This window comes from Miniopterus schreibersii (assembly GCF_964146895.1).
Source record: "Miniopterus schreibersii genome assembly, chromosome: 9".
Lineage (NCBI taxonomy): Eukaryota > Metazoa > Chordata > Mammalia > Chiroptera > Miniopteridae > Miniopterus > Miniopterus schreibersii.
This window is the reverse complement of record NC_138118.1, coordinates 76,423,139-76,437,403: the sequence shown is the minus strand read 5'-3', so window position 1 is coordinate 76,437,403 and position 14,265 is coordinate 76,423,139. Positions and strand designations below refer to the sequence as shown.

General features: G+C 43.7%; 1 protein-coding gene across 5 annotated transcripts in view; it reads left to right on the top strand.

The window, feature by feature from the left end:
- Positions 1 to 14,265, top strand: part of CPVL (carboxypeptidase vitellogenic like) — a 93,228-nt gene that overhangs the window by 3,930 nt on the left and 75,033 nt on the right. For all 5 annotated transcript variants that reach the window (XM_081147327.1, XM_081147330.1, XM_081147329.1 and 2 more), the window contains exons 2-3: positions 8,169 to 8,357; positions 13,601 to 13,719. In XM_081147327.1, coding sequence (XP_081003453.1) covers positions 8,180 to 8,357; positions 13,601 to 13,719 — 297 coding nt within the window. In that variant the 5' untranslated portion in view covers positions 8,169 to 8,179. The remainder of the gene's footprint in view (positions 1 to 8,168; positions 8,358 to 13,600; positions 13,720 to 14,265) is intronic.

The window sequence follows — 14,265 nt, the reverse complement described above, 5'->3', positions numbered from 1 at the left end:
GGATTAAGTTCCACTTTGACAAGTTGCATTTACTACACCCACGGGGCCCTGGGTGAAAATGTGCAGCAGGCAGGTGGATAGATGAGGCTGAGCTTTTAAGAAGAGCTATTCTTTTGAGCGGTGTCAATAGAAGGTGCTACTTAAAGGGATGAAACTACCCTGGAGAGAGAGTGTGGAGTGAGAATAGCTGTGGACCAAGGAGAGAATCCTGGGAAACCCAGTATTTAAGGGAAGACAGAACTATGAAGGAGAACATTCTAGAAGATCCAGGAGAGCACAGATTACAGAAGGCAAGTGGATGATAAATTTCCCTAAGGGGTAATGTCAGTGTGTCGGAGCAATCAGTTAAGGTAACGACGGAAACTGCTGTTTTGAATTGGGGAATTGGAGATCGTTAATGATTCTGGCAAGATGGCATGGACAGAAGTCAGAATGCGGCGAGCCTAGGAGCGAAATAGTCTCTCTGCTCTTAGAAACTGCCGACAGAAGCGATAATAGAGGGTGTTTCCATGGCTTGTTCTGCTGTCTCCATTTTTGATTGTCTACCCGCTTGATTTTAAAATACGTAACGAGGGGATTAGGTTCTGCATCCTTTCGCTCCTGCTGAATCGTCCTTGTGTAATAATTTTATTGTCCTTTGATCGGCTGTGTGACGGTCGTTGGGCTGATCTGATCCGAGAGATTATTTCCGAGGAGCTCAGCCCTCATACCTTCGGGGCTGGTGTGGGCAAGCCGTACTGCGTGGGCTTCAGCTCCTGCATGGGCAGGTGACCCTGCTGCTCTTCCATGCCTTTGCCCTGTGACCTGCGTGATGAAATGTTTGCGGGATTACAGAGCCAGTCAGGCGCAGTGGGGAAAATATTCTAGCCTGTTACACGCAGAATAAAACCCCAGTCCTGTTGTGTGGCGGTCTCTGAGGGCGCTCCAAAAGAGCAACCTTCTCTCTGTTGCCCGAGTTTTGGAGAAACTGAGAAGACAAAAGAGCAAGGCGGGGGGGTGGGGGGGTAGCAAAACATCCCCTTTATAACCGAGAGGGCCTGGGTTGAGTGGGACGTTTTACCTCTGGGACAAGGGGCTCCCTGTGGCTAAAGCCCACAGCTGGGCAGACGTGCCCAGCCGTTCGCAGGCCCACCCTGGGGAGAGAGAAAAGACTCTTTCCTGCGGGCCACCAAGGAGGTTGTGACTAACATGCCCAGTTTTCCCACATTTATCCATCAGATCAATTTTTGCATCTCTTGTGGAATGAGCAGGAAAGAGGCCAGAGGCCAGCCCCCCACTGATGGAAACGTCGAGGCTGCCACCTGCTCCCACCCTGCACCACTCCCTCCATCCCCGGCCGGACCCCAGCCACGCTGGCTCCCCCCCCCCCCCCCCCCCCCGTTAGTGAAGTTAGAATAAGGTCATAATGACATCTGCAAAGACACGATTTCCAAATAAGGTCACATTCTGAAGGACTGCAACATATATTTTGGGGGGAAACAAACTGGTAACAATTCATGTGGCCACTTTGGGCAAAAAAACCTTAGGCTTCGTTCTTGCTTCTTTCCATTATTTCAATTTATTAACAAATATTGATGGGTGTGCCTACAAGATGTAGCTGAGCACTTCTCACCGCCTCCACTGCTCCTCCGTGACCCCGGCCTCTATCATCTCTCCTGGGTCGTTACTTCAGTCACCTAACCCTTAGTCCCCTAAAGTCACCTGCTAGGTAGCAGCCAGAGTACTCATTGCACATTTCACAATCTTAGTTAGACCACATCGCTCCCTGACTTAAAAGCTTCCAGTTGTCTGCCATTGCAATTAGAATAAAATACTAATGCATATGAGTAAGACTACGTGGATTGGCCCTGACTACCCTCCAAACTTACCATGTGCCACTTCTTCCTACGTTCACTGTATGTCCATCAACCAACAGCCAAAGCTCATTTGTGCCTCAGGGCCTTTGCACTGCTTCCCCAAGGCTGGCTTCACCCAGAGATGTGTTCCCTGACCACTGGTAGCCCCAACACTTTTTTGAGGTCATTTGGAGCAGGGAGAACTTAGGATGTAGGTGTTCCTCCAGCATATTTTGTTGAATGAATAAAGGTCACAGAATGTGTTCTATTGCATTTTTAGATAGTATAAAAAGCCTTAGAGAATAAAAAGCCTTTCCTCATCAAATATTGCTCGTCTGGGAAACACTAGGTTAAAGTTTTAACACATTTATTTAGAGTAGAACTTCTCAGCAAAATAATAATTTAATCCTGGGGGGATATAGTATGTTGTATTTCCAAACTTACCTGAATGGAGGGGAGGACCCTGGCCCACATAGCACCTTTTGGGACATGCTGGCATTGGGACTATAGAATCGTCTTGGGAGACAGGTAAGGACTGGTTGAATGCCTTGTTCTACCACTTACTAGCTATGTGAATCTGGGCAAGTCAGTTAATTTCTCTGAGGATCAGTTTTTCATCTGTAAAATGGGATGATTATAGTGCCTACATGGTAAAGGTTAGAAATAAAAATCTAAAGCCATTAGCACAGTTCCAGTACATAAGAAGCATCAATAATTGATAGGTGTTGTTGGTATTATTATCCTGACAGTGCCTTTGATTATGAGGCTGGTCTTGCTATTTTTCTATTTAAAAACTGTTATTAACATTTTGGGGCATATCTACTTTTTAATTCCACCCCCACTCAAATTTTCCTTCTGGTGGGGGTGAGATATCAAGGTAAAGCTCCCTACTACAGTGTCAGAAAATATTTTCTCCTATTCCGCAGTCTTTTCACTCTCTACCTGACACGTAGCTCACGTTTGCCTCCCTTTCCTGTGAGTCCAAGGATATGGTGGCAGAGATAGGGGCGACTAATTCATACGCAAGATGAGACACACTGTCGGGTGTCCTGCGAAAAGGAGACAGGCCTATAGTCTCAGTGCCACTTCCGCAAACGGTGGCCTGTCATCTGGTGTGTCATGTGCCATGTCCTCTCTGGGAACAGAGTGCTTCAAATATCAATTTTAGAAATTAAAATGATGTCATAAGGAAAATAGATAATGGATCCTTCAAAATAAAGGTTTTCTTTTATCATTTGTTTGCATGGAAATCTTTTTCGCAAAATAGCTAGATTTGGGATTTAATTCAGGGTTGGTGTTTCATTCAGGGTTGTACAATAGCCCTTTATTTGAGGATTCAAATGCTTTGGATAGGCATGAATTATCTTGAGAGGTGACTGAGTCTTTTTTAAATAAAGGAACCACTTTTGTGTACTTTTTTATTTATTGCAGATTTCATGGAAATATCTGTAGCTAGTTGGCCTATTTTTGTTTGTTTTGGGAAATGATCTTATTATGCTGGGAGCTATTTGAGCCAGTTAAATATGTAAGGGGGACCCAAATAACTGTTTGAATTGCAGCTATAATGATTATTACATAAACGATTTTTATCCTGAAATTGGAATAATCTATAATATAAAAGGGAGGAGTTGGAAGGAGAGATGAAGGGAACACAGGGCTGCTTGAACTGTTGGCTCCAGTTTCTCTCCTCGTTCTGGAGTTTTTGTTTCATTCTCGTTGGTGGAACACACACCTTCCAGTGTCGGGTTCCTTTCTTGGAGGCCTCACATATCTAAGCATATTGTTGGTTGCTTCCAACAACGTGCACAGATGGCAACTCGGCAGGATTTCCCTTTTATCTCTTCCACTGGTCATTTCAGTTGGAACTAAAATGTGAATTGATAGAAAGTGGTTCCCAGCTTATTTTTCAGATAAGGAACATGAGAGTATCATGTGCAAGTATATATTCAACAACCGTCTCTCTGGGGGCAGGAAAGCCCTGATTTGTGGTGTTTGCTGCTGCCCATGGTGTAAATATTCCCACCATGGCTGACTGCAAGCTGTCAACAGACCTGAAAGCTAGAGCTGAAAAGAAATGCAGGGTAGCAAACTGTTATATAATCTGTCCACCAGACAAGTACAAAAAACTGAACTCAGAACACTGATAACAGTAAAATAATTCAAAAGTGACGAGTTTTGAGTATTTATTACATTTTTTTCCAGTACAACTTATTTAATGGTAAATTTTTATAGTTTAATCTGTCACAATGGCCATGTTGAACAACTGGTTCTCAAAGTTCCTGGAAATCTAATAGTTGATTCTGACACACTGACTGGGACCCAGAGATGTCATGGTCTTGGCCAAGGTCCACTGAGTCAGTCATGGCAGAACCTGGATTAGTATGAACTGTTTCTGAAAACCAAATCTCTCTAGAAAGATTTACTTATTGATGTTTCTTTTTATTTGTTTATTTATTTTAGTCTACCCTCTACTGGTCTATGGAAGGGTCTAGAACCATTACCGCTGTTATTATCTATCGAGACAATAAGACTCAGAATATCTGAATGTAATTGTGACCAAAGACTGGAGAGTGGAATGCAGATTGGATTTAGAGCCATAAACAAACCCTGGCTTCGAGTCTTGCTTGGCCTACTGCTCACCAGTGGAGTAATCTTAAGCAAGTCACTTACTTAATACTCTGGCTTCAGTTCTCTGGTCTGTAAGATGAAAGAATTGGGCCACATGAACATGTATTGTCTCATCTAGGTCTAAAAATCATGATTTACTTTTTGGATCCATCCGTTCAACAAATATTTGCTTAGTACCAATTATATGCACATCTGTTATGGACTCCACTTCAGGCAGAATTAAATACAAATGTAAGCACAGTAACCATTATTATAACAGCTCCCATTTACGCAGAGCCTTCTAATTTACCAAGGAGAAAGTGTACCCTGAATCTCTGGGGTTCCACGGCTGTGGAGATCAGGAGCCGTCTTCTCAGAATGTTAGAGAAAGAAGGATCTGTTAGGAGACAACAGATGGAACCGTGCTCCTAGGAAACCCGAGAGGTCATAACCAGGTAGTGATAAAGCGCAGGAAGCACACATTTTTTCTGCCATGTCTATCAGTTCCTTCTTTTTGTTGTCAAAACCAAAAACCCTTTCTTTTTCTGATTATAAGATTAATTATTGTAGAAGTTTTAGAAATTCTAAAGAAGTATTATATAAGGAGAAAATACCACATGTCCAATTTAATAGACTGCTTTTCTTTATCTAATATTTGGGTATATTTTTCCAAGCATTATCATAGTCATATTAATGGCTGTATATAATTTTATCTTTCCGGTATACAGAAACTTACTTATCTTAAATTGTTTACATTTTTTACTTTTTATTATTCTATAAACTCCGTGATGAATAACTTTGTTTATATAAAAAATTGAACATTGGACACAGTTTCTAACTGTAATGTTTAAGGTTTAGTAAGACAGTTTTAGCAGATTTTATACTTTTGACCTTTAGCTTATTTGCTCCTGCCAGTATTCCTTTCTATTTGCCTAGATTTTATTCTGTTTCTAAACATTTATTAAGAGGAACAGTTTGTCCGAATCCTTCCATAGGATATATTTGAGCTGGAAATCGTGCCAATGGTTCATGTTCTTTCAGATAGACGTACAGTAAAGTGGATGGTGAGTACCTTTGGCTTTCACTTTCTGTGGGTAGTAGCTGCCGGTACAGGGTTTATTCTTTTAGAAAGTACTCAATAAATGTTCAACAAGTAAAAAAGATTCAGGCTCGTTTAGGGTAAGCAAAAACATTTCAGAAGGATGTTAAGGAAAAAAAGACTTTTCCATCCATAAGAGCTTTCCTTTCATTAGGAGGGATGACAGCTTACACACTTCAGGAATTCTGACTGTTCATTGAAAACTGTGTCATGAAAACGTTGCCTTAATTCATCTGTGTGGGAAACCAGGACTCTACTGGTTGTTTGATTGCATGTTAATGAGATCTACTACATTAACCCAATCTTTTATGAATTAGATATGTCGATGAATATAAAACCGGTTTTACCTTGCTTTAACATCTTTGAGTCAACATCTGCTTACAAGGGAAATTCTGTAACCACCCTGGTTATTTAAATATTAATGGCTTCCATTAAAGGGGTCTGGAGGTTTGCAGCAGGAAGACTGAGAAATTAGATGGCTTCATTAGTCTCTTGTTTCTGCCCCCAGGAAAAAAACCTTTTACTGGAAAAGCTTCTTCCAGTATGTTTTTAATACCAAAGATTTTTCCCCCCCCTGAATCGTTTAGAGTAAGATTGTTGATTTCAAGCATTCCTTGAAAGTAAATGTTATTAAAACATCAGCATAACAAGTTCACATAATTTTTAAAAATACTTTATTAGTGCCATAGTGGTCATTACCCTTGGGCTTCGTGGGAACCTAATTTCAGTTTCTAAATTCATCTTGCTCTTTAGTATAGTCAATAATAGGCAAAAACATTTGTTTAGCTACATACTGTATATGATTGAGCTTGTTTGCATTAAGTGCAGGGAATTCTATTAAGTTAACCATGAAAGACTTTACAAGGATTATATATTCAGCCCAATTATACTTAGAAATTTTTATCTTATTGGGGAAATGTGACTGAAAAGCTTTTAAAATTTGCTACAAGCAGTATTTTCATACTATGCCAAACTGAATTGTGATAAGCAGGCAGTTCATAGATTTTTACACATTTTGCAGTTTGAAGACCTTTTAATGGTTTGGTATTTTTAAACACCAAAAAGAAGGAATCGTATTTGCATACTTGCCTGTTTCTTTTTGCATCCAGTAATCTGAGTGAGTGGAGTATGTGTTCATTTCGTTCCTATACTTTACTTAGACGTTAGAGCTGAGAGCCTGGATCACGCTGAAATAGCAATGATGCTGAATAGTGTACCAGCCCTGAGATAGGCCTCAGAATACTCGCAGGGTCAGAACTGAGGTGCAGCAAGTGAGCACCTGCCTGGGGTGTAAAATTTAACAGTCCCCGAAGAACTCAGTAATTGAGATAAATAGTATTCTAACTTTTAATCTGAAAAGAACCAAAATTAATGCCCAAAAACTCCATGGTGAACAAAATGTCAGAATTACAGAAAAAAATATTAGATTTGACCCTGCATCTCCACCTGACTCACCTGACCCTGGCCCTGGCCCTGGCCGATTCTAGTCCTGATTTCTCCACTTTCGTGCCTTGTGAGAGGTACTCCTTTGAGTCTAGTTATCTTATCTAACACTGGTGATAATAATCCTCGATTTCCTATGGTTGAGTTATTAAGAGATTGCAATCAGCTAAAAAAAAGGGAAAGCCTATTGTAAATACGATTTACATGTTTGTGTACAAGTTAGGGGAATCACAACCCAATTTTAAGCCATTGTTATTATCAGCCCAGATGAACACGCTAAGCAAACATCAGATTTGAATGTCCTTGGAAGGCTTTGTGTTAATAAAATGTAAGGCCTAACCCTTGAGTTTATTTATCAGGGAGCTGTAGAGGCAGGGACCTAAAGATAGTTGTAGAATCTTCCCTCTCTCTTTCTTTTTCGTTCTTGGATGCAAAGTTTACCGATTTTTCTTTTAAATATGTTTTTATTGATTTCAGAGAGAGGAAGGGAGAGGGAGAGAAACCCAGACATGTGCCCTGACCAGGGAATTGAACCAAGACCTCCTAGTTCATAGGTCGACACACAACCACTGAGCCACACCGGCCGGGCCAAAGTTTACTGATTTTGGAAGAGATAGCAGAGGGACCAGAAATCTATTTTGTTTATTTTAAATTTCCCTGCAAAATGCCCAATGGACCACTGAGGTCTCTCACCTTTGCTCACTCTCATCTCCCCACCCGCGATGTCTGCCGTCTCTCCTGCCTGGCTGAGTTCCACCCACCTTTCATTCACATCCGACCTTGCTAAGGCTTTCCTAGGCTCTGGGCCTGAAATGTGTTCTCCATCCCCTGCCCTCCTGTAGTGGATAAACTGTCACTACCACTCACTTGGTGATCCATTACAGAGCCCTTGTTGCCTTGAGGCTTTAATCCTGCATTGAATTTACTTTCCAGACCATGGTTTTAGAAATAGAAACTGTTTCTCCAGTTACATAGTAAATCCCTTGAGAAACCCTCCATTAGACTGTTAATTTCAGGGTGAGCAAGGATTGGGCCTGTTTTATTTAAGTGGTATCCAAGGTGCTTAGCAAAGGGCATTCACACACAATTTTTTTGAGTGAATAAATGATTTTCTTGCATGTTAAAGGGCTAGGGGAATGCTTACTCTTTGATTCATCTGTGGAATGCTGCTGTTTTCATCCTAGGCCTAGAGGGAATGGTTGGTGCCATGTGGAAGGCGACTGTTTTGCTGGCCCTGCTGACACTTTGCCCTGGTGGTGATGGGCTGTTTCGCCACATATACAAAAATGCCTGGGTTTCCGCACCACATACGCAAGACACAGGACAGCCCTTATTTCTTACTCCCTATGTGGAAGCTGGGAAAGGCAAACAAGGTAAGTCTAATCAGAAAACCACTGGCATACTTGCAATAATTCTTTTTTTTCTCTCAAGCTATTATCTCACAGGATCCAAAATATATTCCAATAATTATTTTACTCACTGGTTTTATTGCAATACTAATGATTTGATGTCATATATTATCAGAGTTATGAGCTAAAATGAGGGTTCGCCAGGGCCAGTGATTGAGTCCCTGCACTTCTGTTTATAAAACTAGTCCAGGCTCTGTCTCCCACTGGGCGCTTAATAAGGTTAATACCAACCTTAGAGCTCACCATGCATCAGTTACTGGGTCCAAATATTCTGTATAAGCTCATTTAAGCATCTCAACAACCCAGGGAGGTGAACTCCTTTTACATGCAAGGAACTGAGCAGAAATAGATTAAATTGCCTTTCAAAGTCACACAGACACCAGCTGGTAGATGCAGGGTCCGCACCCAGACAGCCTCACTGCAGGATCTGGGCTCACAGCCGCTGTGCTGGGCCCCCTTGCCTGGCAGGTTGCCACCCAAACAGCCTAGGCCTCAGTTTCCTTACTAATAAGATGGAGATGCAGCCACTTACCCAAGTCGCAGGGATATTGTAAGAATCAGGTGAGAAAATGCACGTGAAAACTCTTAATATCCTATAAATTGCTCTCTAAAGATTGTTAGCAAATGGGGTTTTCTGTTGTTATTCTTAATAGAAAAAAGGCATCATTTGGTGTCATCAGAGACTAAAATTTATGCCCTCACTCTGCTCTTAATGTAAATCATTGTGTAGATAAATTAATTTTTCTGCACCTCAGTAGGCTCCTGAGCTACAAAATAGCTGGAATTAAGACCCACCTCTGCTGACTACAGAACCAGAGGGATGAACCCCTGACTATGTGACCAGCTCCTTACCTGAGGGTATTGGGCAAAATGTGGGTAAATAGGAAAGGGCCTGTGCACCCTGAGTAGGGAAGCAGCTTACAAAGGCATTAACTGAAGTGACCATGGTGTGCCTGTATCGGACACCTGGTCGGATCAAGTGAGAAGACTGTAGAGAAATCCAGCTGAGAGCTTGTCACATCCCTCTCATTCCTGTATTTCTTAAGAGCATGTCAGGTATGGTCATCGGCAGTGACAAAGAAAGATTTAGAGAGGTCACTTCATCTTCTGTCCTGTGCCAGTCCTGATAGGTCATCATCTGATGAGTGACAATATTTGAAGTATTAAGTCTGATGTAATGTCACTTTCTAAGGTTCTGCCACACAGTCAGATTCTTCGAATGGAATTTTAAGTGGCCGATCCCAGCTCTAGTACATCTGGGTATTGAGATGCAACCCTGCTAGCATAATTAAGGATACTTTCATTCATCTTCTTTACGGAAAGTTCAGAAAACTCTGGGCAGATGGTCACCTCTTTCCCCTAAATCTGTTTTGTTTATCGAGTCTGTCAAAAGCTTAGGAACATGAGTCTTAGTATCACAATGGAGCATTTCTGGGATGAACAGTCATTCAAAAAAAGACAAGGGAAGTTTTTATTTTTTCAGTGCCCAATTAGCTGGCTTAGTTTTATGTAATTGTAATTGCATGTTTACTTTCTCTGCAGCTAGAACAAATCCTTAGTCTCTGGAACAAAACTAATGTAGGAGGCAGATTTTAGCATGTTTACAAACTCATGTTTAGCACTTTCACAAATTTTAAAGAATATTTTGCTGTTAGGTCTTCACTGATTATTACTCAGGGTCTGGTCATGTCTTGTCTGTACTGACTGTGGTGAATGTAAAACCCACCCTGATGAGCTAGTTCAAGCCCTTCTGTGGTCAAACTCCAATTCTTCGTGAAAGTGGTGGTATTGCAAACCCTGGCAACCTCAGTAAATAACAAGGAAGTGAAATCGTTCAAAGAAGACTCTTTCCTTTCTTTGACGGTTTTGAATATTTGTATTGTTGAGTCATGGTTCCAGGAAGAAAGAAACTTCTTCATCTTGGGGGTTGATTTTCCACATTCCATTAATAGACTCTGGAAGGATGAGCAGAACATTTGAAAATATATTTAAAAAAGAAAACATTTTAGCTGAAAGAACTTTTAATTATTTTCCTGTGGTTTAGTTCAAGGAAATTTAATATTTGAAACAGGGTGAACTACTTTTTTTGTGGGCCAGAGAAAAGTGTTCTCTCAATTTCTTAAGATCTTAATAAGGCCTGCCTGCCTTAAAAGGTTTTTGTAGAAACTAATTCTAGTGCATTGTCAATGTAACCTGTTTTGGTTCATTCATTCATTCATTAACAGTATGCATTGAATGTCTTAAAGTGTATAAGTCAGCATGCTATTTCCCTAGGGGTACAAAGATAAAATAGGCAGATTCCTTGCTTTCCAATAGCCCCTGATCTAGAAAGGGAGGCAGGAAATGTAGCCGAGTAAATGCAGGTAGCAGAGAAACCACGTGGGAGCTCAGAGAGGGAGGGCTGGGGGAGCTGAGTCATTTTGGGGGCAGCCCAGCGGACCTTGGACCTTGTGCGGGGCTGGTCTCAGAGAGATGGATCGATTCAATCAGCCGTCTCCCGTATTCCATTCTCTCCAGCCCCTGTCTGTTATATATCTTCTCTTCTCCTCATTCCACTCTGACTGTCCTCATTTTTCTCTGCCATTTTTCACGAACCCTGTCCTGCTCACCTAGCCCTCTGTGACTCACATCTCCCTCCCTCCCACCGCACGCCCATCTTCAGGTCTCTGCCCTCATCTTGGGGGGCTTAGCGGGGAGGTCTCTGATTTTGAGAAGATTAAAAGTTTTATGAAAAGCATTTCAGAAGTGTTTTTAGGTTCAAACTTCCAGTTACCAAAAAAATAAAAAAATACGTCCTGGGGATGTAATAATGTACAGCATGGTGATAATTAATAATACTGCAAAAGTTCTCATCACAAGAAAAAAAATTGTATAGCTGCATGGCGATGGATGTTAACTAGACTTATTGTGATGGGCATTTCCCAATATAGACAAATGTGTAATCACCAGGTTGTACATCTGACACTAATGTCATGTTATATGTTGATTATATCTCAATTTTAAAAAATGGCCCCAAAAGAAGTGTTTTAAAGGCTGCGCAATCCTGGAGGGTGATCCTTCTTTGGGCTAATTGAGGTGGAAGCAAAGAAGGGAAGAGGGAAGAAATGTCTGCTGGAGGGAAGGGTGTGGGGCGGGGGAGGGCGCCCACTAAACATCCACCCCCCTTTTCTTTGTCTTCAAATCCTCCGGTCTCCTTTTTTCTGTCTGTTTTTCTGGCAGGCGGTAGATCTCGTTGGAAGAGGAGGGGCAGCGCTGGCGAGGTTGGGCTGAGCCACCTTCGCTGGGGAGCTAGACTGACCCAGAGAAAGGCAGAGTCTTCCAGGCTGCACGGGGGGCCCGGGCGGGCGGGATCGTCCCTCCCTTTGCCTGGGCCCTTATTTGTTTTATGGACAGCCCCGTGGTGAGGCTTCGGCCACATGTTTTCATTTGATCCTCACAGACGGCTCGGGGTGGGGGAAACAGCACAAGTGACTTCTAGAAAGCCCGGTCAGGGCCGCCAGCCCGGGTCTGTCCAACCTGGACACCCATGCTTCTCCTCCTGGGCTGGCCTAGCGGGACCCTCTGGAAACTGCCTGTTGACACCTTTCCTATGTCCCCACCGTCGCCTCTGCTCCCTGGTGCCCCTGGTCCCATTCGTGGATGCGTTTCAAGGACAGCGACAGCGATGCTCCCTGCAAACCTCTCTTTCCTCCCCGTTTCACACGCAAAGACTCAGTGCCATGTGCCTTTCCTGGGCGAGGAACCTGAGCACAGACAGGCCGAACCTCTGCCTGTTGAAGGGGTCACCGAGCTGGTGATCAGCAGCGCTGGGATCAGCAAGTACTGGGAAAAAGGAACAGTGTGGTGTAGCTGACAGTTTTCCTTTGGGGAAGTGGATCCATTGAAAAGAGGAACCTGTGGCCCCAGAGGGGAGATGTGCTGGTGAAAGTTTAGCAACCGGCTCCCGGGGATCAGGGCCCTGACTGTAGTGCGGAGTCCCTGCGTGTAAATATTCTCACTGGGGCGTATTGTGCCCTATCAGTGATATCACTGAACGCCCAGTTGGGAAGACCGTGTGAACCATCAGCACTCGGAAGCCTGGGGGCTCCGGCACCCACTGAAGACCTCTTCTTAAATAATTTTTTACTGGGGACACTTGCTTTGTCACGGCTAAAGGGCTCTTCTTTACTCAGACTTCCCCGTACACTTCCCCTCGAGGCCGTGCTACCTAATTTCTGTTCCTTCCCCACTCCTTTCCCAGTCACTGCTTCCCCACCCGCTTACACCTCATGACTCACTCTCTAGCAAGAGGCGGTGGAGAGGGTGGGGAGGGAGAAACCCGGACTCCCAGGCTTCAACCTCGGCTTCTCTTTATTGGCTGTGTTCCCTTGCGCAAGTCACTCCACCTGTTTGTGCTCCAGTTTGGTCACCTGTAAAGTGGGGACAATAATTATACCTACCACCTAATGTACGGTGGCCTTTTAAGCGTTAGCTCCTATTAGTATTACTTCCTCCTGGGTGGCCTTAGCTATCTGAGCATTTCCTCTCCACCCCTCCCTGTCCCTTTGTGGCCATAAGAAAGCCAGGACTTCTGCCCTCTCCAGCTGTCATGTTTTATTTTGCTCCCTCTAAGTAGCCATGAGGTCGACCTCAGTCACGCTGTCTGTCTTTCCCCACCCTCCCCAGCCGTCCTTAGCCGTCCCCACTCCCCTAAGGCCTCAGCCCATTTCCCGTCATGGAAGTAGCCAGCCTTGGCTTTCGTGGTAAGGGGAGTGTGCAGAACACAGGCCTCCCAAGGCTCAGGGCTCCTCAGCTATGTTGTTTCTCTTGCAGCCCCTCCTTTGGGGGCAGGTGGCTCTATTCTGCCCTGGCCTTCCAGGTGGCCCAGTGTGAACACCTTGGTTTACCTACCTTTCTAGAGTGGAGCTGAAATTAGGTGATTTTTTCTTCTTTTAATAAAAATCTTATCATCACTTATAAATTATCTTTGGGGACAAAAAAAAAAAAAAGTTTAAAGATGTCACTGTCCTTGGCTAACTTGTGTGTGTTGACTATGTGGACTTGTCCAGAGTATGCTGGAATTTGCTAAAGCGAGTAACCCTTCTGCCCACCCCCTCGTAGCCTTTCTGAGCACTGCACCCTAGACCTGGCCCCTGGGAGGAGCGCGGTCCAGGAGATGGCTGACCCTGCCTTGTCTCTCTAATTCTTGGGTACATTTCCCCCACTAGGTAGACAAATGAGCGCGGTGACTCAGGTCCTGGGACACAACGTGGAGAGCTACTGCGGCTTCCTCACCGTGAACAGCACTTACAACAGCAACCTTTTCTTCTGGTTCTTCCCGGCGCTGGTAAGCCTGCGACAGCCCCGACACAGCACTGTCCCCCGGGGCGGCTGTGCTGCGTCAGGGCAGACAAGTTAGCCTTCAGCTGCACTCAGGGTTGTGGGTGTTTTAATTTTTTAGGGTTTTTTTTTTGTGTGTGTTTTTTTTTTTTCTAAAAATAAGTGCCGGTGACTCTGTGGAGTGTTCCTGTGTGTGTGCAGGAAACATGTGTTTGCAGGGGGGAGGGTCAGTTTTTAATGTTCCTGCAGCCTGGTTCGGAATATTAATCCCACCACCTACTTCCTGCCACTACCTTTTTGTTGTTTTTTCTAAAAATACCTGGGGCAGTGGGGAGCCAAGGAGGATAAGGAGTCCCGGGGAGGCTCCTGAAGTTCACAGGTAATGCAAATCCACGCATGCCTAAATTTAGTCAATTGTGGTCTTGTATGGTTTCCCTTTCTGTGGATCTTGCCAGGCTGCCTAGTATTCCTAAGCTCACTCCTTCAGGTAGCCAGTACCCATTAATTGAGCAGTACTCTGTGGAGGCACAGAGGAGAGGGAACTGAACCCCTC